We start from the raw sequence: 15,148 nt of genomic DNA, 5'->3' as shown, positions 1-15,148 counted from the left end.
AGCAAGCTAGGCTCAGCACCCTAGCAACTGCCCACCTTCTGATAGAGCTTGCCATGGTAGAGAAAGATAGCTGGGTTGCTTGGAGGCGTGGCTCTGAGTCGCTGTGGAAGGTGAGGCTCAAGGCCAGGTCGCCACCTTCTGGTAGAGGAAGGATTGTCCAGTCTGAGCCTGAGCAGTGTTCTTAAGGGCGATCTCAATTGAGCCAATTGGGAGGTTTGTCTGGACTCTGAGTCTCTTCTGGTTAAAGCTACAGTGCCTTTAAGCGACTTATTTTCCATCTCTTGTGGCCATCACGAGGACACGCTGTAAAATGTACGAGCCACAGAACTAATGGCTGGCCAAAGAACCCGAGCCTCCAGTGCTGAGTGAAACAGTCTCCAGTTGTCTAAACAGCCCCTTTGGTGGGAGGAGTTCTCTTTTGGAACCACTTTAGAGAAAGTTCAGTACTTTCTGGACTAGTTCCCCACACAGTGAAACTGCACTCCCGTAAGCATGTCTGTGTTTGTGAGAACAAATGTAAATCTCACACAAAGGACTGGCTTCCAGCCGTTAGTTATGTAATCTGGTCCTGCAGGCATGTGGACTATCTTCAGCCGGGTAGGATGTGGTTCTGTGAAGGCGGGTATAGCAGGTCTCTCTATGCCTGCATTTTTTTTTTTTTTTTTTTTTTTTTTTACCAGAAACCAAGTTCATAAAACCAAGCGCATTTAAGGGTTAGTAAGTCTGATGGAAAATGGCTTTTGTGTAGTATATTTGTTTCCATGTACAAAAGTAGACCAAAGAAAGTTCTGTAAAGTTGGATGTAGTGGCCAGGGCCAGACAGTGTGGAGGAACACTGCATCAGGGGCCTGAGTTCAAGTCTTGGCTCTGCTGCTTCTCATGTCCTTAACCCATAAGGGAGCAAAGCAGACTTAGCAAGAGGACTTTCTTTACTGATTCAGTTCTACAGACCAGAGTCTCATCGCCGTATCCAGTTCTGCTCGTCTCATTGGGAAGCACCTTAGACCGTAATATAAATGAATGGGCATGTCTGCATTCCAGCCAGTAAAAACTTACTGGCAATGACAGGAAGCAGGGGCTAAATCTGTTTCTGCGATCTACCAACACCTGGACTAGGTCATGGCCTGGACTCCTTGCCGTGTATGTTGTTAGGGGTAATTTGCCTCTCATTGTGTTAAAAAACCATTCTGCACACCTGTGTTCTTTTAAGTCCTGGAATTTGAGAAATTAGAGGGTCTGGGATGCTACCTGTTCCTGCTAACGCAAGGAAAAGCCAGGTAGTCTGTCTGCCTTTCATCAAAAAGACCGGCCTTCCCATCAAGATGGCCAGGGCTGCCTTCCTGCCTGTGCAGGCAAGCAGTCCATCCATCTGTCTACCTGCCTCCCCACCCCCCAGGTCACCCCACTGACTCTGTTGCTGGTATTTTTATTAAGGCAGCTCCTACAAGCCCAGGGTAAGGGCCTGCCTGGAGGAGGCCCAGCAGAGCTGCAGGCTACACCATCTTGCAGGCTTCAGATTTAGCTGATGACACTGGAGTTATGGTCCCCACCTCCTTAGGTCCCATTTTTATAGGCCCTAAGTTTCTTTTTTGATGCTGAAATAGGAAAATGTTTATACCTATATATTATAACCAAGGCTCATACACATTATAACCAAGGCTTGTATAACCAAGGCTCATATACATTATAACCAAGGCCCATATACATCATAACCAAGACCCATATACATTATAACCAAGGCTCATACATTATAACCAAGACCCATATACATTATAACCAAGGCCTGTACCTAAAAAAACAAAGGTGAAAGTAAAGATTTTAAAAATAAATTCATTAGCTCAGTAACTAGGATAGGGTTTTCCATTTAAAGTGGAGATGGAGGTGGCGCACGCCTTTAATCCCAGTACTCGGGAGGCAGAGGCAGGCGGATCTCTGTGAGTTTGAGACCAGCCTGGTCTACAAGAGCTAGTTCCAGGACAGGCTCCAAAACCACAGAGAAACCCTGTCTCGAAAAACCAAAAAAATAAAATAAAATAAATAAAGTGGAGATGGGTCCTCCTTGTATAGCCACCCACTCACTCAGACGTCCTTCCTGCTGTGGGAAAGATTTGGCTTTGGCCCGGTGTGAAGTGAGTGTGAATCCCCTTTCTTGATGGCACTGTTAGGAAGTCAGCCTCTCCCTTGGGACTCTTGGGCCTGCAGCAGTTCCTAAGTCTTGGGGACAGTGTAACAAGGGGTGCAGAGCTAAAGACACAGGAACCACAGTTGATCTTTGATGACACCATTCCTGGATGTTCTGGTTTTCCCTCCTTCCAATATCAACATTTGATATGTTCATTGCACGTCAAGTCTACCTTGGACAAAGCGAGCGGAAAAGGGACCTGGTAACTGACAGACCTTGTCAAAGTTTAAACCTTTTACCACACCAGTGTCTTCTCGGGTCTCACTGTGTAATCCTCACAGGGCTCAAACTCACGGAAGCTCAACCTTCATCTACCTTCCTAGGGCTGGGATTAGAGGTTTGTGCCGCCAGGTCTGACCTTCTCAGGCATTTCCCAGGTAAACTGAGATGCCTCCGTTGAGTTGATCTCTAGCAGCCTTACTAGGGAGAAAAAAAAAACCCAAAAAACGTACAGAAAAAGGATTGCAGCAGAGTCAGCTACTACAACATTCATTTAGTAATTCAGTGCTGTTTCTTTTACAACCAGTAATTACTCCATTGACATTAAAACCTCAACTCCCTATGCCTTTCTATTTAGCTCAGATATCTCAAGATGAAGATGCTCCTGGATGTACCTGGGAGCTCCCCTCCCCAGGTGCAGTTGGGGTGACTGGGAGAAGTATAACTGAAAGGCTAAAAGTTTCTTAAATTCTTCAAGCGGAGGTTTCCTGTGAGGTTGGACGTTGAAGTCAGTCCTTTCTTTGGAGCAGGCTGTGACCTCCGATGCATGTTTATTGGGCCACCAATCTGGTAGTGGGAGCCGGTGGGAGACCACATAGGGTAGGGCTGGGCAGTTCTGGGCAGCGAGTGCTAGTGCTCACCCACCGTCCCGGCGTTGTCCTTGATCCCACCTAGATTTAGACGTGTGCCTTTCTTGTTCTCTAAAAGATTACCTGGATACAGGGACACCAGCCGCTCTTTCCTCTGTCCGCCTTTCCTGTTTGCCTCTATGCGTTGACTCTGTGGCCTTGGAGTACAGTTCCGCCAACCAGAGCACCCAAGACCTTCTTGGGTTAAGATCTGTCCTTCTTCGAGCCCCCTTCTGTCTGGCATTTTAGGGTGAGTTAGGAGAGGGGCCAAGATAGCCATGGGAACTAGTGTTTCTGGACTTTTGTCCTGAGACACCATTGCCCTTTATGGCATATACCCTTGTCCAAATTGTTCATCCTTCCTCTCAAAGTAGCATCTTCTCTCTGACTCACAGAAAATGCTCGGGTACCACCCTCTACTTTCACAGAGTTCCCTCAGGCTGTTTTAGGGGTATACAAGGCCCTGGCTCACCAACCAAGTGGAAAGTGGGTAGGGCTCCCATCAGTGAGTGACCTAGGTTCAGTCCTGGAGCCTGGACATCTTCATGGTACAACCAAGGCAAATGACTACGCTGTGCCCACATTCCTCCATCTATAAGATAGAGAATGGGAGATGTCTACTCTATGACCTTATTACAGAGATTAATGCATTCATGTGTATAAATTGCTCCGTAAGTCCTGGTGACAATGACCAGACCCTGATACCTTCTATGAGATGGTTCCAGGAGAATCGGACAAGGAGGAGGCCACTCTCTGTGGACCCCTAAGATTCGGGGCGGCCTTTTCCTTGGTGCCAGCAAAGAAAACCTTCTCCTATAGGCTTCCAAAGAGAACATCAGGTCCTCCTGACCAGCTGAGACCCTTGTGAGATGACCACAGTGTCTCACTTAGCAGAGGGAGTCAATGGCTCCTGTTTAAAAGCTGGGGACTGCCAATGATGCCCTTGCTGTTGCCCCTGTGCACTCAGGGAGTCTCCTGAGCTGGGTAGGGTTCCATGCATTTGTATTTAGGAAAGTACACTAAGATGCGACCGTGTGGCCACGGTGTGCTATGAGGGTGGGCCCACCATGCATGGTGGATCCCCCGATGGAGGAGCATGCTTGCTGTTTTGACTCCAGAACCCGTCCCTTTGAAGTTCTTCTCCTGAAGCTAGGTCATGATTGCAGAACACAGGTTGGGTGTGTTTCTGCATAAGGAACATTGCTTGGACGAGAGAGGTCTGTTCATGATACTAAATAGAAAACTAAATTTTCTGTAAGATTTTGTAACAGGGCTAGGCTATCCTTTGTGCAAGTCTGATTCACAGATAAAGGTGATGAGTTTATCACAAGCTGATGGAGATAGTCATTTGTGAGTTACTTTAAAGGTAACTACTGATAAAATTCTAGGACTCTTAAAAATCACTTTAATATTAGCCAATACTAGCATTTCCAACTTGTTTTTGTCTCATATAATAAAAGTAACTTCTGAAACTTGAAGCACATGCTTGCTTCCCAGCAGAGAGCATTGGCAGTGTGCAGGGCAGGAGAACTTGTCTTTCGTGGGCTAATGAAGTGTGACACTCCGAACCTAGTCGCGCTCTTCATATGACTGTAACCGCCTACCTGTTGTTGTGTTCCCGCACCAGAGCGCCTCCCCACTGGGTGTTCCTCTCACCACCTGAGTGGACAAGTGTGAATTCTGAGTGCCGCTAGAGGGTTCCTGGGAGAACCCATGGCTGCCATCTAGTCTGCAGTAGAGTTGCCCTCGGTGTGAATTCAGTCTGCGTTAAAGGTAGACGCCATCTGCAGGTTCTGTTACTATTCAGCTGTCCTAGATAAACTGCTAAGGAGAGAAGGGAGTGCCATTTGCACAGGAACTCCTGTTTCTTTGTGCTACATGAGGTGTGCGTGCCTGCGTGCATCGTTTGTGTTACTAAAGGTGCTTTCTTCCTCTGGAAATGTCTTTGTTCTGACAGAGATGCAGGTGAGTCGTGGCGTGAGCATGAAGTGCAGGCTGTGAGTTCTGTAGAAATTATACAGGATCAAAATGAATTAAGACTCCTCCCCACACCACTTAAAATTGTGCTGTGGCTTGTGAGGTGACAGCTTCTACCCCGTCTTTCGAAGGTAGTCTTCTCACGAAGTCTGTTGTTCTCTTTGCGGGTAGAGCGAACTGAGCGGAGGAAGGGAAGCCCTTAGTCAGCACTGCTCGCATGACAACACGCTCTTCTCAGCTTCCTCCTAACTCATTCACACAGTCTCAGCTCAGGGAAGTATGGGCTATTGTGTCTGAAACCTCCCTCCATCCAGAGGACTCAGCTGTGCCTACAGGGCTACTCTGTCTGACTCTCAACTCCTGCCATTTCACCTAGGATACTAGGTCCACCATCTTGCAGAACTCTGTGAACCGGGTGGGGTAGCTGCAGGCCTTGGGCACTGCACTGTGCTTTTGGACATATTTGTCTCAGCATAAAGAGGAAGAAAGCCCATTTCGCTCGTGCTTTAGTGTATAAATGACACTTGTCTCTTTTTTGTCTCTCTTTTTTTTGAATGAGAGAGGAGAAATGATGTGCACTGAAATGTATGATGGTGTCTCATGCCCCGTCTTGGTTTGTGGGTTTTTCGTAGTCTTCAGGAGACATATGAAGCAAAAAGGAACGAGTTCCTGGGAGAGCTGCAGAAGAAGGAGGAGGAGATGAGGCAGATGTTTGTGATGAGAGTGAAGGAGAAAGAGGCGGAACTGAAGGAGGCTGAGAAAGAGGTGAGCTGCACGTCCTCCCGGAGCCTGAAGCCAGAGGCAGGCTTTCTCTTAGCCCTTAGTAATTAATGGTACTTCACACTGGTACACGGTGCCTTCTCCTTCCCCTTTATCTCAAGAGCAGCTTCCCCACCAGGCAAGGGATGCCGGGCAGATATTCTCGCCCCCGTTAGCAGATGGCAAACTGAGAGCCATGAAGTTGAGTGATTTTTATAGTCGCCAAGGCTAAAGCCAGTTCTTAGGTCTCTAGCCCTGATCACGTGGTTTTTTCAGCTCCTGAGTTCCTCAGTTTATAAGTCTTAAGATGTGAGATTTGGGGTTCAGCCAATTAAGCAGTGCAGGAGCTTTGCATTATTGGTCTTACCGCGCCCCCAAGCTCCTGCCCACTGCTTCTGTTCTAGCACATTCCCTGCTAAGGCACTCTCCGAGTCTACCTGGGTCCCCACCCAGGGAAACCTCACTGTTGACATGAATTTTTGCCACAGCACTTCCCTATGGCTCAGTAGTCTTTGAAATAATGTTTGCATCTTGTTTTTGAAGACTAGTGAACCGCAGAGATGACCAAGTGGGTGAGGGCACTGACTGCTTTCTCCTGAGGACAGGGCTTCAATCCCCAGCACCTACATGGTGGCTCACAGCCATCTGTGACTCTAGTTCCGGGTGATCCAAAGCTCTTTTCTCATCTCTGTAGGCATCAGGCATGCAAGTGGTGCACAGACATAGATGCGGGCAAAACACACACACACCTGAAAATAAATAAATCTTTTTTGAGAAGCTAGTGAAGCTCAGAGGTCATTAAGTAGCTAAGTGCTTAAAATGGTTTTGCTGCAGAGAAAGGAAAACTGAGTGATGGTCTAAACTTCAGACTGGTAACCTATTGGTTTCCTTTCTGTTTTTATTGTTTGGTTCTAAAGACGAAGACAGAGCCTTACACTTGCATGGTACACCTTCTACCACTGGGCTCTGCCCCAGCCTGTGATTGTGATTGTTTTCCCTCAGATGTTAAAAGTTATTCTTCTTATTTAAACAGTTAGTGTGTGTATAGCTAAAATATATACGTGTGCATATATATGAAAAGAGAAGGGGCAATATATATGTATGGACACCGTGGAATCTCTAAATATTTTATATGTGTTCATAAAGGCCCCAAAACAAGAATCCACCTTTGTCATAAGAGTGACTTTGTTATTAGGCCTATGGTTAATTTTTAACCTTTTCATGCTTTTTAAAAACAAAAACAAACAAACAAAAAACCCCTACATTATCTGAAATTGTGTATGTGAGGGGGTAGGTCTGAAGATAACTTGAAGGAATTAGTTTTCTCCTGCCATGGAGGTTCCAGAGATCAGACTCAGGGCAGGCTTGGCAGCAAGCCTTTACCCATTAAGTCACCTTGTTGGCCATCTTTATGTTTTCGCAAATAATGTTGTTTATTTTTGAGTATGGTAAGTGTATGCTGTTAGTCCCCACACTCAGGAGGCACAGGCAGACAGATCTCTGTGAGTTTGAGGCCAGCCTGGTCTCCATAGTAAGGTCCATGATCATCAGGGCTACACAGAGAGACTTTGTCTCAAAATACCAAAAATAATAATAAGAAATGAAACAAGTACCTTATTGTCATAGAGAGTGCCTAAGAGGTGCTTAGCCCCAAGGAGCTCAAATGGCAGATGCTCAGGGCTCAGTGGCCTGCCTTGCTCCTCCAGAAGCCACCCAGATCCTTCCTCTTGTCTTAGTCCCTCTTCTGTCACTGTGAAGAGACACCATGACCCCAGCAACTCTAGCATAAGAAAGCATTTCATTGGGCCTGGCGTGTAATTTCAGAGGTTTAGTCCACTATCATCATAGTGGGAAGCCTGGCAGCATGTAGGCAGACGTGGTTCTAGTAAAGTAGCTGGGAGTTCAAGATCAGGGTCTGCAGGAAGACAGAGCTGCAGGGACCGGAAGCCCCCTCCCCCATTCTCAAGTAGCCACTCCCTGATGACTAAGCATCCAAACATCTGAGCCTATGGGGGTGCATTTTTATCCAAACCACCATTAAGTAAGTACAGCCATTGATGCACACTGATTTTGCACGTACCCACACAGCCTGTAACACTCAAGTTTCTGTTCCTTTCGCCGAGCCCATTTTCCTTTCTCCCTCTCAGCTTCACGAGAAGTTTGACCTCCTGAAGCGAACACACCAAGAGGAGAAGAAAAAGGTGGAAGACAAGAAGAAGGAGCTCGAGGAAGAGGTGAGCAACTTCCAGAAGAAGAAGGCAGCAGCTCAGCTTCTGCAGTCCCAGGCCCAACAGTCTGGGGCCCAGCAAACCAAGAAGGACAAGGATAAGAAAAAGTAAGCAGGTGTCGCCCGCCTCCTGGGAACCGCTAACAATCTCTTCCTCTTGCATGTCCACCTTTCCTACTTACAGACTGGAAACCGGTCTGTGACCAGAAAAATAAAAGCAAGTATTTTTCTCTACAGTGCAGGGAAGATGACAGAGGTTTTTAGAGGGTACAAGGGATTGGTTAACTTACAAACGTCACTGTGGTGATCACGCAGTCAGGACTGGAATAGCCTGTCCGTCTTGTAGCAGCTGCAGTGCCAACTCTAGGAGACTCAGAGAAGATGGGCGGGCTTCTCTTAGTGCCTCTGGAGGGCTTCTCATGACCCTTGGTAAAGGAGCATTCTAAAACTCATGGTTGCTCTCGTGGTTCCCTGCTCTGTTAGACAGGATGGGGAATGGCTACTGGATGTTACTCCCAAGTGCAGCTAGTGGGCTACTGTTTATTTTTTGTTTTTTTCTCCTAAATTCAACAAGCTGGACGACTATTTTATTGTGTAACTCAACCAAAATGCCCGCCCATTTAGCAGAGCCCTAGCAAGCCTCATGCCACCCCTGAATCCCACACAGGAGCAGTTTTAGCACAGTCTTGATTTCAAGTACCAAAGGGCCAGTTGCTGCTTGTGTGGTCACTTCCGATGGCACCCCAGAAGAGCTGTCAGATCAGCGAAGAGGTGCACTTCCTTGGGCTTCCGTGACTTGAAGCTGTCCGTTGAGTCACCTTAAAGAGCAGAGGGGGTGGTGCTGTGGCAGTAGCTGTGGGCTTGACAAGTAAGGTGCTGCAGAAGGACCACTTTTCCATGGCCCCATTACCGGCCCTGGGATGCCACGCTCCTCTGGAGAACCTGCTGGGCTAGTGCGGCTGTCCAGGCAACCCTGGAGCCCACTTCAGGGTTCTCATTCTTCATCCTTAGATGCTAAGGTGCTGGGAGAAAACAGCGCAAACGGTGGTACTGGTACGAGCAAAGACTTCTGCTTTGAAAAATGTAGCACTTAGGACTGAGTCTGCACAGTCCTGATCGAGAGGCAGGAAAAAGCCCAGTTCTGTCACCACCTAGTCCTGGCTCGTGCACAGCAGGCTTACCCCTGAGGATCTGTGGTGCGCCTGTAGCCCTCGCAGCACTCGGGTGACATATTGGAAGGCTAGTAAGTCGTGTTCTGCACACATTGCGTTTGCAAGCTCTGAGGCGGTAGGAAATGTTCCAGCGAACAAAGGAGCGGGAGCCGCACAAAGCAATAACAGGAGCAGTCTGTGTAGATAACGTATGGTTTTAATTGGGGTTGGTATAGATCCAACTCATCAAAGGGGTTCAGCAGCCCAAACTGTGGGCCAAATCAGAGAAACCCTGCCTCGATAATCTAGTTCAATACAACGCTCTGTTGCTGTGTGTTGGAAAAGCTTCTAATACTGAAAGTGGCATCCTTACACAGTGAGTGGTATCCACAGCTAGCAAGCCAGAGGCAAAGCCTTTTGGTATTGAACCCTGATCCAAAGCCTTTATCTGGAAAAAAAACTACAGGTGTGCGGGGGAGGGGGGCTGCTCACTCAGAGCTTAGGAAGCCCAAGGGTCTGCTTTCTTACCCTGAAGCATTAAAGGGGCGGAGGTACAAGTTTTAAACTAGAAATGTTTATTATAAAAGACCAGCAGTGTTAAAGAGGATATTTCATGTATCCTAGATGTGCCTTTTAGCAATAAAAATTCTAAGAACTGATGATTATTGTACCTCCATCTAGAAATGGACATTTTGGGCTCTGGACCATGCTGACTTCTTTCCTTCCCACCCTAGGCTTTACCAATGTGTAATGCTTTAAAGTTTATACGATACCTGTGTTAAAATCTATTTTAGCTTTATTTATATATTCTCATTTATTATCAGTGGTGTTAGAGTCGGGTCACAATAACCACCAGGCTCAGTGCCTGGCAGTGGCATGTATTTTGTGTGTCACTTCTTGGTTCTTACCCTTTCCCATACTCCCGCTTGTATAATGAAAGTAAAGGCTAGGTGGAGGCCTGAATTCAAAAATACCCTGGTTATTGTTGCTGACAGTGGAAGGCTTTGGCTAGAGGACCGCAGAGAGACAGTAACTGGGGCAACCAGAGCAGCACTTTGAGCTGGAAGAGGAAGGTTCTTCCTCCTGGCCATCCGTGCAGCCGGTGCAGGTGTCACCCCGTGCCTCTTAGGAGCTGGCTGTGCTGAGCAGAAAGCTTCAGAAGGGTGCTGCTCCCCCATCCGCTGTGCACGCCCCCATACTCTGTACGCCCACTGCCAGTCTTAATTCACTTTCTAATAATTTTAAACTCTTTAATTTTTTTCTATTCTAACAACACACTCCCTTTTTAAGCATAGGTAAGTAGCTGGCATGAGGGCATATAGCATTTCCTAAGATTACAAAGTAGAACTAACTCTGGCCCTGCCTTAGTGGGGCCCCCACCTTCTGCCATCTCTGGCCACCAAGCCACTTTCCTCATTCGGGGCTGCACCGCTGTGGTAGGACTGCCTGAGGGGTAGTGTCCCCCTCGCTCTCCTGAAAATGATCTACACGTTTGCCAGGTGGCTTTTGCTGGATGAGATGCATCTGACCCCAGAGAAAACTGAGTCTTCATTTTAAACTGGCATGCACCAACTGCACTTTCCACAGCCATCTCTGCACTTTTTTTTTTTTTTTTGATTTGGGTTTTTGCTAAGTAACAAAGTTGCATGTTTGGAGTTGCCTACAATTAGCCTTGCCCATCCCAGGTTTGGTGTTGCTTTGGTCTTAGGAGGGGGGGAAAGCTCCTGGCCTTGCTGTAGCTCTGACCGTGTTCCTTTTCAGCTCTACCCAGCTAGGAGGCTGGTCACCTGGCAGAGCCGCCTATTGTCTGTTTATTCTCTGACTCCTCCCTCAGCCCAGAAGTGGAAGATGAAGTTTCTTTTCAGTCCTAGTGTGATCTCCACTCCTCACAGACAATGGTTTTGTGTTATTGGAGAAAACAAACCAAGCAGTTAGTCCTTCCACTGGACTGTGCCTTGGTTTCAGGAAGTCACCCCTGGATAGAAATTCCATGCAAAAGGGACGTGAGCACATGCTCTCTATTCGGTATTCAAGGTTTGCTTTGCTTTTCCGGCAGAATAGCCTACTCGAGTTTTTTGCCTTTTAATTTCTGTCCGTCCCATAATCATTGCATGAGCATTCGCCACCGATAAATGCTGGTGCTGGCGCTCCTAATTTTCTTTTTGTTTAATTTGTTATCATCTCTAACTTTTTTGTTTTGTTTTTTTTTTAACTTGCAGTGCAAGCTTCACATAAAGCCGGGCGAGCCAAGGACGCTCCCGCACTCACCTGCTTTGGCAGTGATAGCGCATCTCTGTCGTCTGTACCCTGTTTGATTTTGTGTTGCACCCTTCCCCACACACCAGTAACCCTTAGCTCATTTTGCTGAATGTTGTCGGGTGATAGAAAACCGTAGAACAAGGGGGTAACAGCAAATGCTCTTACGGCTGGACTGGGTTTCTGGAAAGTCGATGATTTGCCTCGTATACCTGTTCCAAGTGGCAGCAGGAAGCATGTCTGTCACTTGTATGTCACTTTGGACCAAGGAAAGTGGGGTAAAATACTACCTGTACGTTTGACGTGAGAACTCACCGCCTCGGCAGCTGAACTAAAACCCTGAGTAGCCATGACAACAACTTGCATTTTCTTGATGATTCATCTCAGGCTTGCACAGCCCCTGAATTCATTGCTCTTCCTCACACTTGCCTCAAGCCCAGCGTGGGCTGGAAAGTAGGCAGAATGCTGAGTGGTATCATAGACAGCTTTCGGCTTGTCTGACTCTTTCATTGAATTTGGTCATTTGGTGCAAGCTTGTGGTCTGCTCAGACCCTCTTAGGGATGGAGTCCACATCTGAATGCCCTCTAAAGCCTGGCCCAGCTACTGTGGACCGGTGTTAGGAACATGGCTATGTTCACCTCCGCCAGGGAGCCCCCATGCTTTCACAGGCCCAGATACCAAAGAGTAGCTCATTAAGTATTGCTTAGCTAAAGAACCTTCCACTGAGGACACTGGGTCCCCCCTGAGGGGTATACCCCATCCCCTCCCCCCACCCCTCCTTCACACACCTGCATTCTCTGTAAGCAGGCTGGCTACTTCTAATAGAAATTTTCGTGAACTGCAATGAAAAAAACTGCCATAAAAACTTCAAATAAAAAGGATGCTATCCAGTGCATTCCCCATAGCACAAATCGGAAAGGATGTCCTCAGTTTAAGGCAGGATGGTACTGAGCCCAATGCACCATTACTCAGCGTAGAGGATGGTGAGGCTGTCGGTCAGCTTCAGCTTCAGTTCAGCTCCTTACTCGTGTTGAGACCCAGTTGTCTCTAAGTAATTTTCCACATTCGCCCCCTCACTGTGACTAGTTCTGCCTGCTCTGTCTCTTGGGGTCATCAGTCACTCTGCCTCCCCTGGGGCAGCGCTAACTCATGTGCCAGGACATGCCCCATCTGCCTGCTGTGTGAGGGGGAGAAGAGCGCATTCTCTCTCCTCTCCTCTTCTGCTTGGCTGCCCCATGCTAACACGATCCCTTGGCTTTTCCTGCTCTCCTGATGTTTCTCATGAACCCAGTCCTTCGCCTCCACATTTCCCCTCTGACATTAGCAGTTCATGCGAGTCAGGTAAAACACGCTGCATCTCCCGCTGTGACACACACTGATAAAAAGAGAATTGTCCAGCCAGTTCCTGTCTGGTCCCAGCCACCGTCTTCACTGATTGAGGCGCCCCTAGGCAGACCCTGGCTTTGCGTCCATCTCTAGCCGGCTGTGGAGCAGCAGGCACTAATGGCATGCTCACTAACTGTGGCTGCATTTGCTTCTTCGCTGCGCACCACACAAGAGCTTGAGTATTCGTGTTGTGTGCTTGCTCCAGCCACTGCTTGTGTGAGCCGTTTTTTGTGCCTTGTAATAGAAAATAACCCTTTGCATTTGATTTCTCACATCCCTAAAAGCTTTTTAAGATAAGCTCAGCAAAAAAAAAAAAATTTCAAAAACCATCCAGTTGACTTTTTGATGCCAAGATTATTGATTGGATTTCTTTCTCCTTTTTTTGGCATTTAATTTTTTCACAGTAAAATGAAACCTATGGAGAGTCAGGGAATAAAAAAACTATAAGAATCCTAAGAAAGTTAAAAACAAAAACAAAACCATATTGCTTCTGAAACTGTTTCCTCCCACCGCGCCCAAGCCTCCCGTAGTTTTGTTACTGCTGCTCTTTTTCTTTCCGTATCTGTGCCTTTCTTCACAGTAGTCCCTGGCTCTGCACGGAATAAACGATACTCTCAAATCTAGTTGGATATGCTTTCGCCTTTGCATGTAAGTACAGGACTAAGACTCGGAGATCTTTCTGTTTCAGATGAGGGAAAACCATTGGGACAGCTGAGTTTTTCTTTTGGAAGGGGTCCTGAAGGTACAGTCTGAGTAATCTTTTGTGGTTTTTTTTTTTTTTTTTTGTCCTTAAGTGAAAACATCTATACCGGCCACATTTCTATTTTGCCCCACAGTTTTTGCTTCCTCTTGACCTCAGTGAAGTAGGCAGGGTATTGGTTCTGCAGAGCATCATGTGGTCGGCCTTGGATTCTGACAATGGGAGAAGGGAACTCCTGCCAACCACTGGATAAAAGTCCAGAAAACAGTGTCTCTGCGGCCTTTCTGTATCCTTAAGGTTTGGACCTTAGCCTAATGGTCTCTCCTTTGTGCTAACTGCACAGTGGCCACTCGTTTTTATTTTTTTATTTTTTTGTCAGACAGCTTTGGCTGGCCTCTCCCTGAGCATCTTTTGCCCCTTTCTGAGCATCTGCGCCCCCTGTAACTCTCCCGTGCTGCAGGGTATGACGGAATGGCCAGCAGGAGAATTCAGTGGCAGGTCAGGACTATTTTCCCGACTTGGGCTCTGTATTAATTGGTCTCAAAGGGCATCATCTCTCAGCTAGGGGGACCATTCCACTTGATTTTGGGCACGGGTTTCTCGTTCTCCTCCTCTACTCACCAGCAACAGCTCTTGCCTCCTCTCCATCCTCTGATGGGTGGACTTGGCTGTCTCACTTTCCTGACACCCCCACACCCTAAGTGTTCCACCGAGTCTGTGTTCAGCCCCTCCCCCCAAATCATGCTGTCTCTGTGTGGTCCTACCGGAACTGTCCATTTGAATCCCTTGCCTTTGCCATTCACAAGGGTCTGGACTTGTCAGGTGTCCGTTTTCAAAAGTCCTAGTTCCACTGACAGGACGCTTATTATGGAGTTGTTACCTGAATTATGACCTATAGAGTCTAGTTTGTATGTAGGTGTGAAGGGAATTTTTGAAAATAAATTGAAAATTAAGCTGTGAACAGCATTAGAACTTTTGTCTACTTCTTGATTTTAAAATATGCTGATATGCCTTAAACTGTAGTTGTAGAACTCTCGTTTTTGCTGTTTGAAGATAACCAATGTTTTCTAAACTGTTGTGTATTCTTTCAGTGTTAATGCAGAATTGTCATGTATGTAAGCTGCATGTTAGACACGTGTCATTTTTAAGAACTAAAATAATTGTATTGATGTGAAGCGTATCGTTCCTGCAAGTATGAAAGTGCTGGCTCAGCAGCCCGCTGAGTAACTCCAGTGTCTGTGAACGTGGTGTGCCGCCAGGTGACCTATGCATTTATCACTAGTGCCAAGACTTAAAGCGGGGAAATATATTTTTACCCAACCGTTGTTCTGTGTGCCCGTTTGTGAGTTCTTTTCAGTCCCTGCCTGACATGCCTATGTACACACACGTGATTATCCCATCACATAAAGAAATGGGGATAGACTGTCTCCTGCTTCCTTGCCTTGTGTGGTGGACTTCAGTGCTGCTGTCCGGCCCCGCTTCTCCAAGACACTTGCCCTATGGCGTCCTCACTCCACACTCGTCCTTCCTGTCCCTGCCTGTAGTGCATCCATGACCCACAGTGTCCAGCAGAGGCATCCTCCCCTCCCTTGGTCCGGTGTCCACACTGCCACCCACCCCTCTTCCCAGCTGTGCTTAGTGACACAGACCCTTCAATTGAC

At 47.2% G+C, this 15,148-nt stretch overlaps 1 protein-coding gene across 12 annotated transcripts in view; it reads left to right on the top strand.

The window, feature by feature from the left end:
• Window positions 1-15,148, top strand: part of Septin11 (septin 11) — a 121,664-nt gene that overhangs the window by 104,244 nt on the left and 2,272 nt on the right. For 5 of the 12 annotated variants that reach the window (XR_009057248.1, XM_057771634.1, XM_057771624.1 and 2 more), the window contains exons 8-10: window positions 5,640-5,772; window positions 7,914-8,101; window positions 13,368-13,435. Coding sequence is in view for 11 of the 12 variants with exons in the window: in XM_057771634.1 (XP_057627617.1) it covers window positions 5,640-5,772; window positions 7,914-8,101; window positions 13,368-13,392 (346 nt within the window). In the remaining variant the exon portion in view is untranslated. Of the gene's footprint in view, window positions 1-5,639; window positions 5,773-7,913; window positions 8,102-11,363; window positions 14,813-15,148 lie in introns of those variants that run through there. The other 7 variants (XM_057771627.1, XM_057771629.1, XM_057771631.1 and 4 more) reach the window with 5 other exon arrangements.

This window comes from Chionomys nivalis, chromosome 6 (assembly GCF_950005125.1).
Source record: "Chionomys nivalis chromosome 6, mChiNiv1.1, whole genome shotgun sequence".
Classification (NCBI taxonomy): Eukaryota; Metazoa; Chordata; class Mammalia; order Rodentia; family Cricetidae; genus Chionomys; species Chionomys nivalis.
This window is presented reverse-complemented; position numbering and strand designations above follow the sequence as displayed.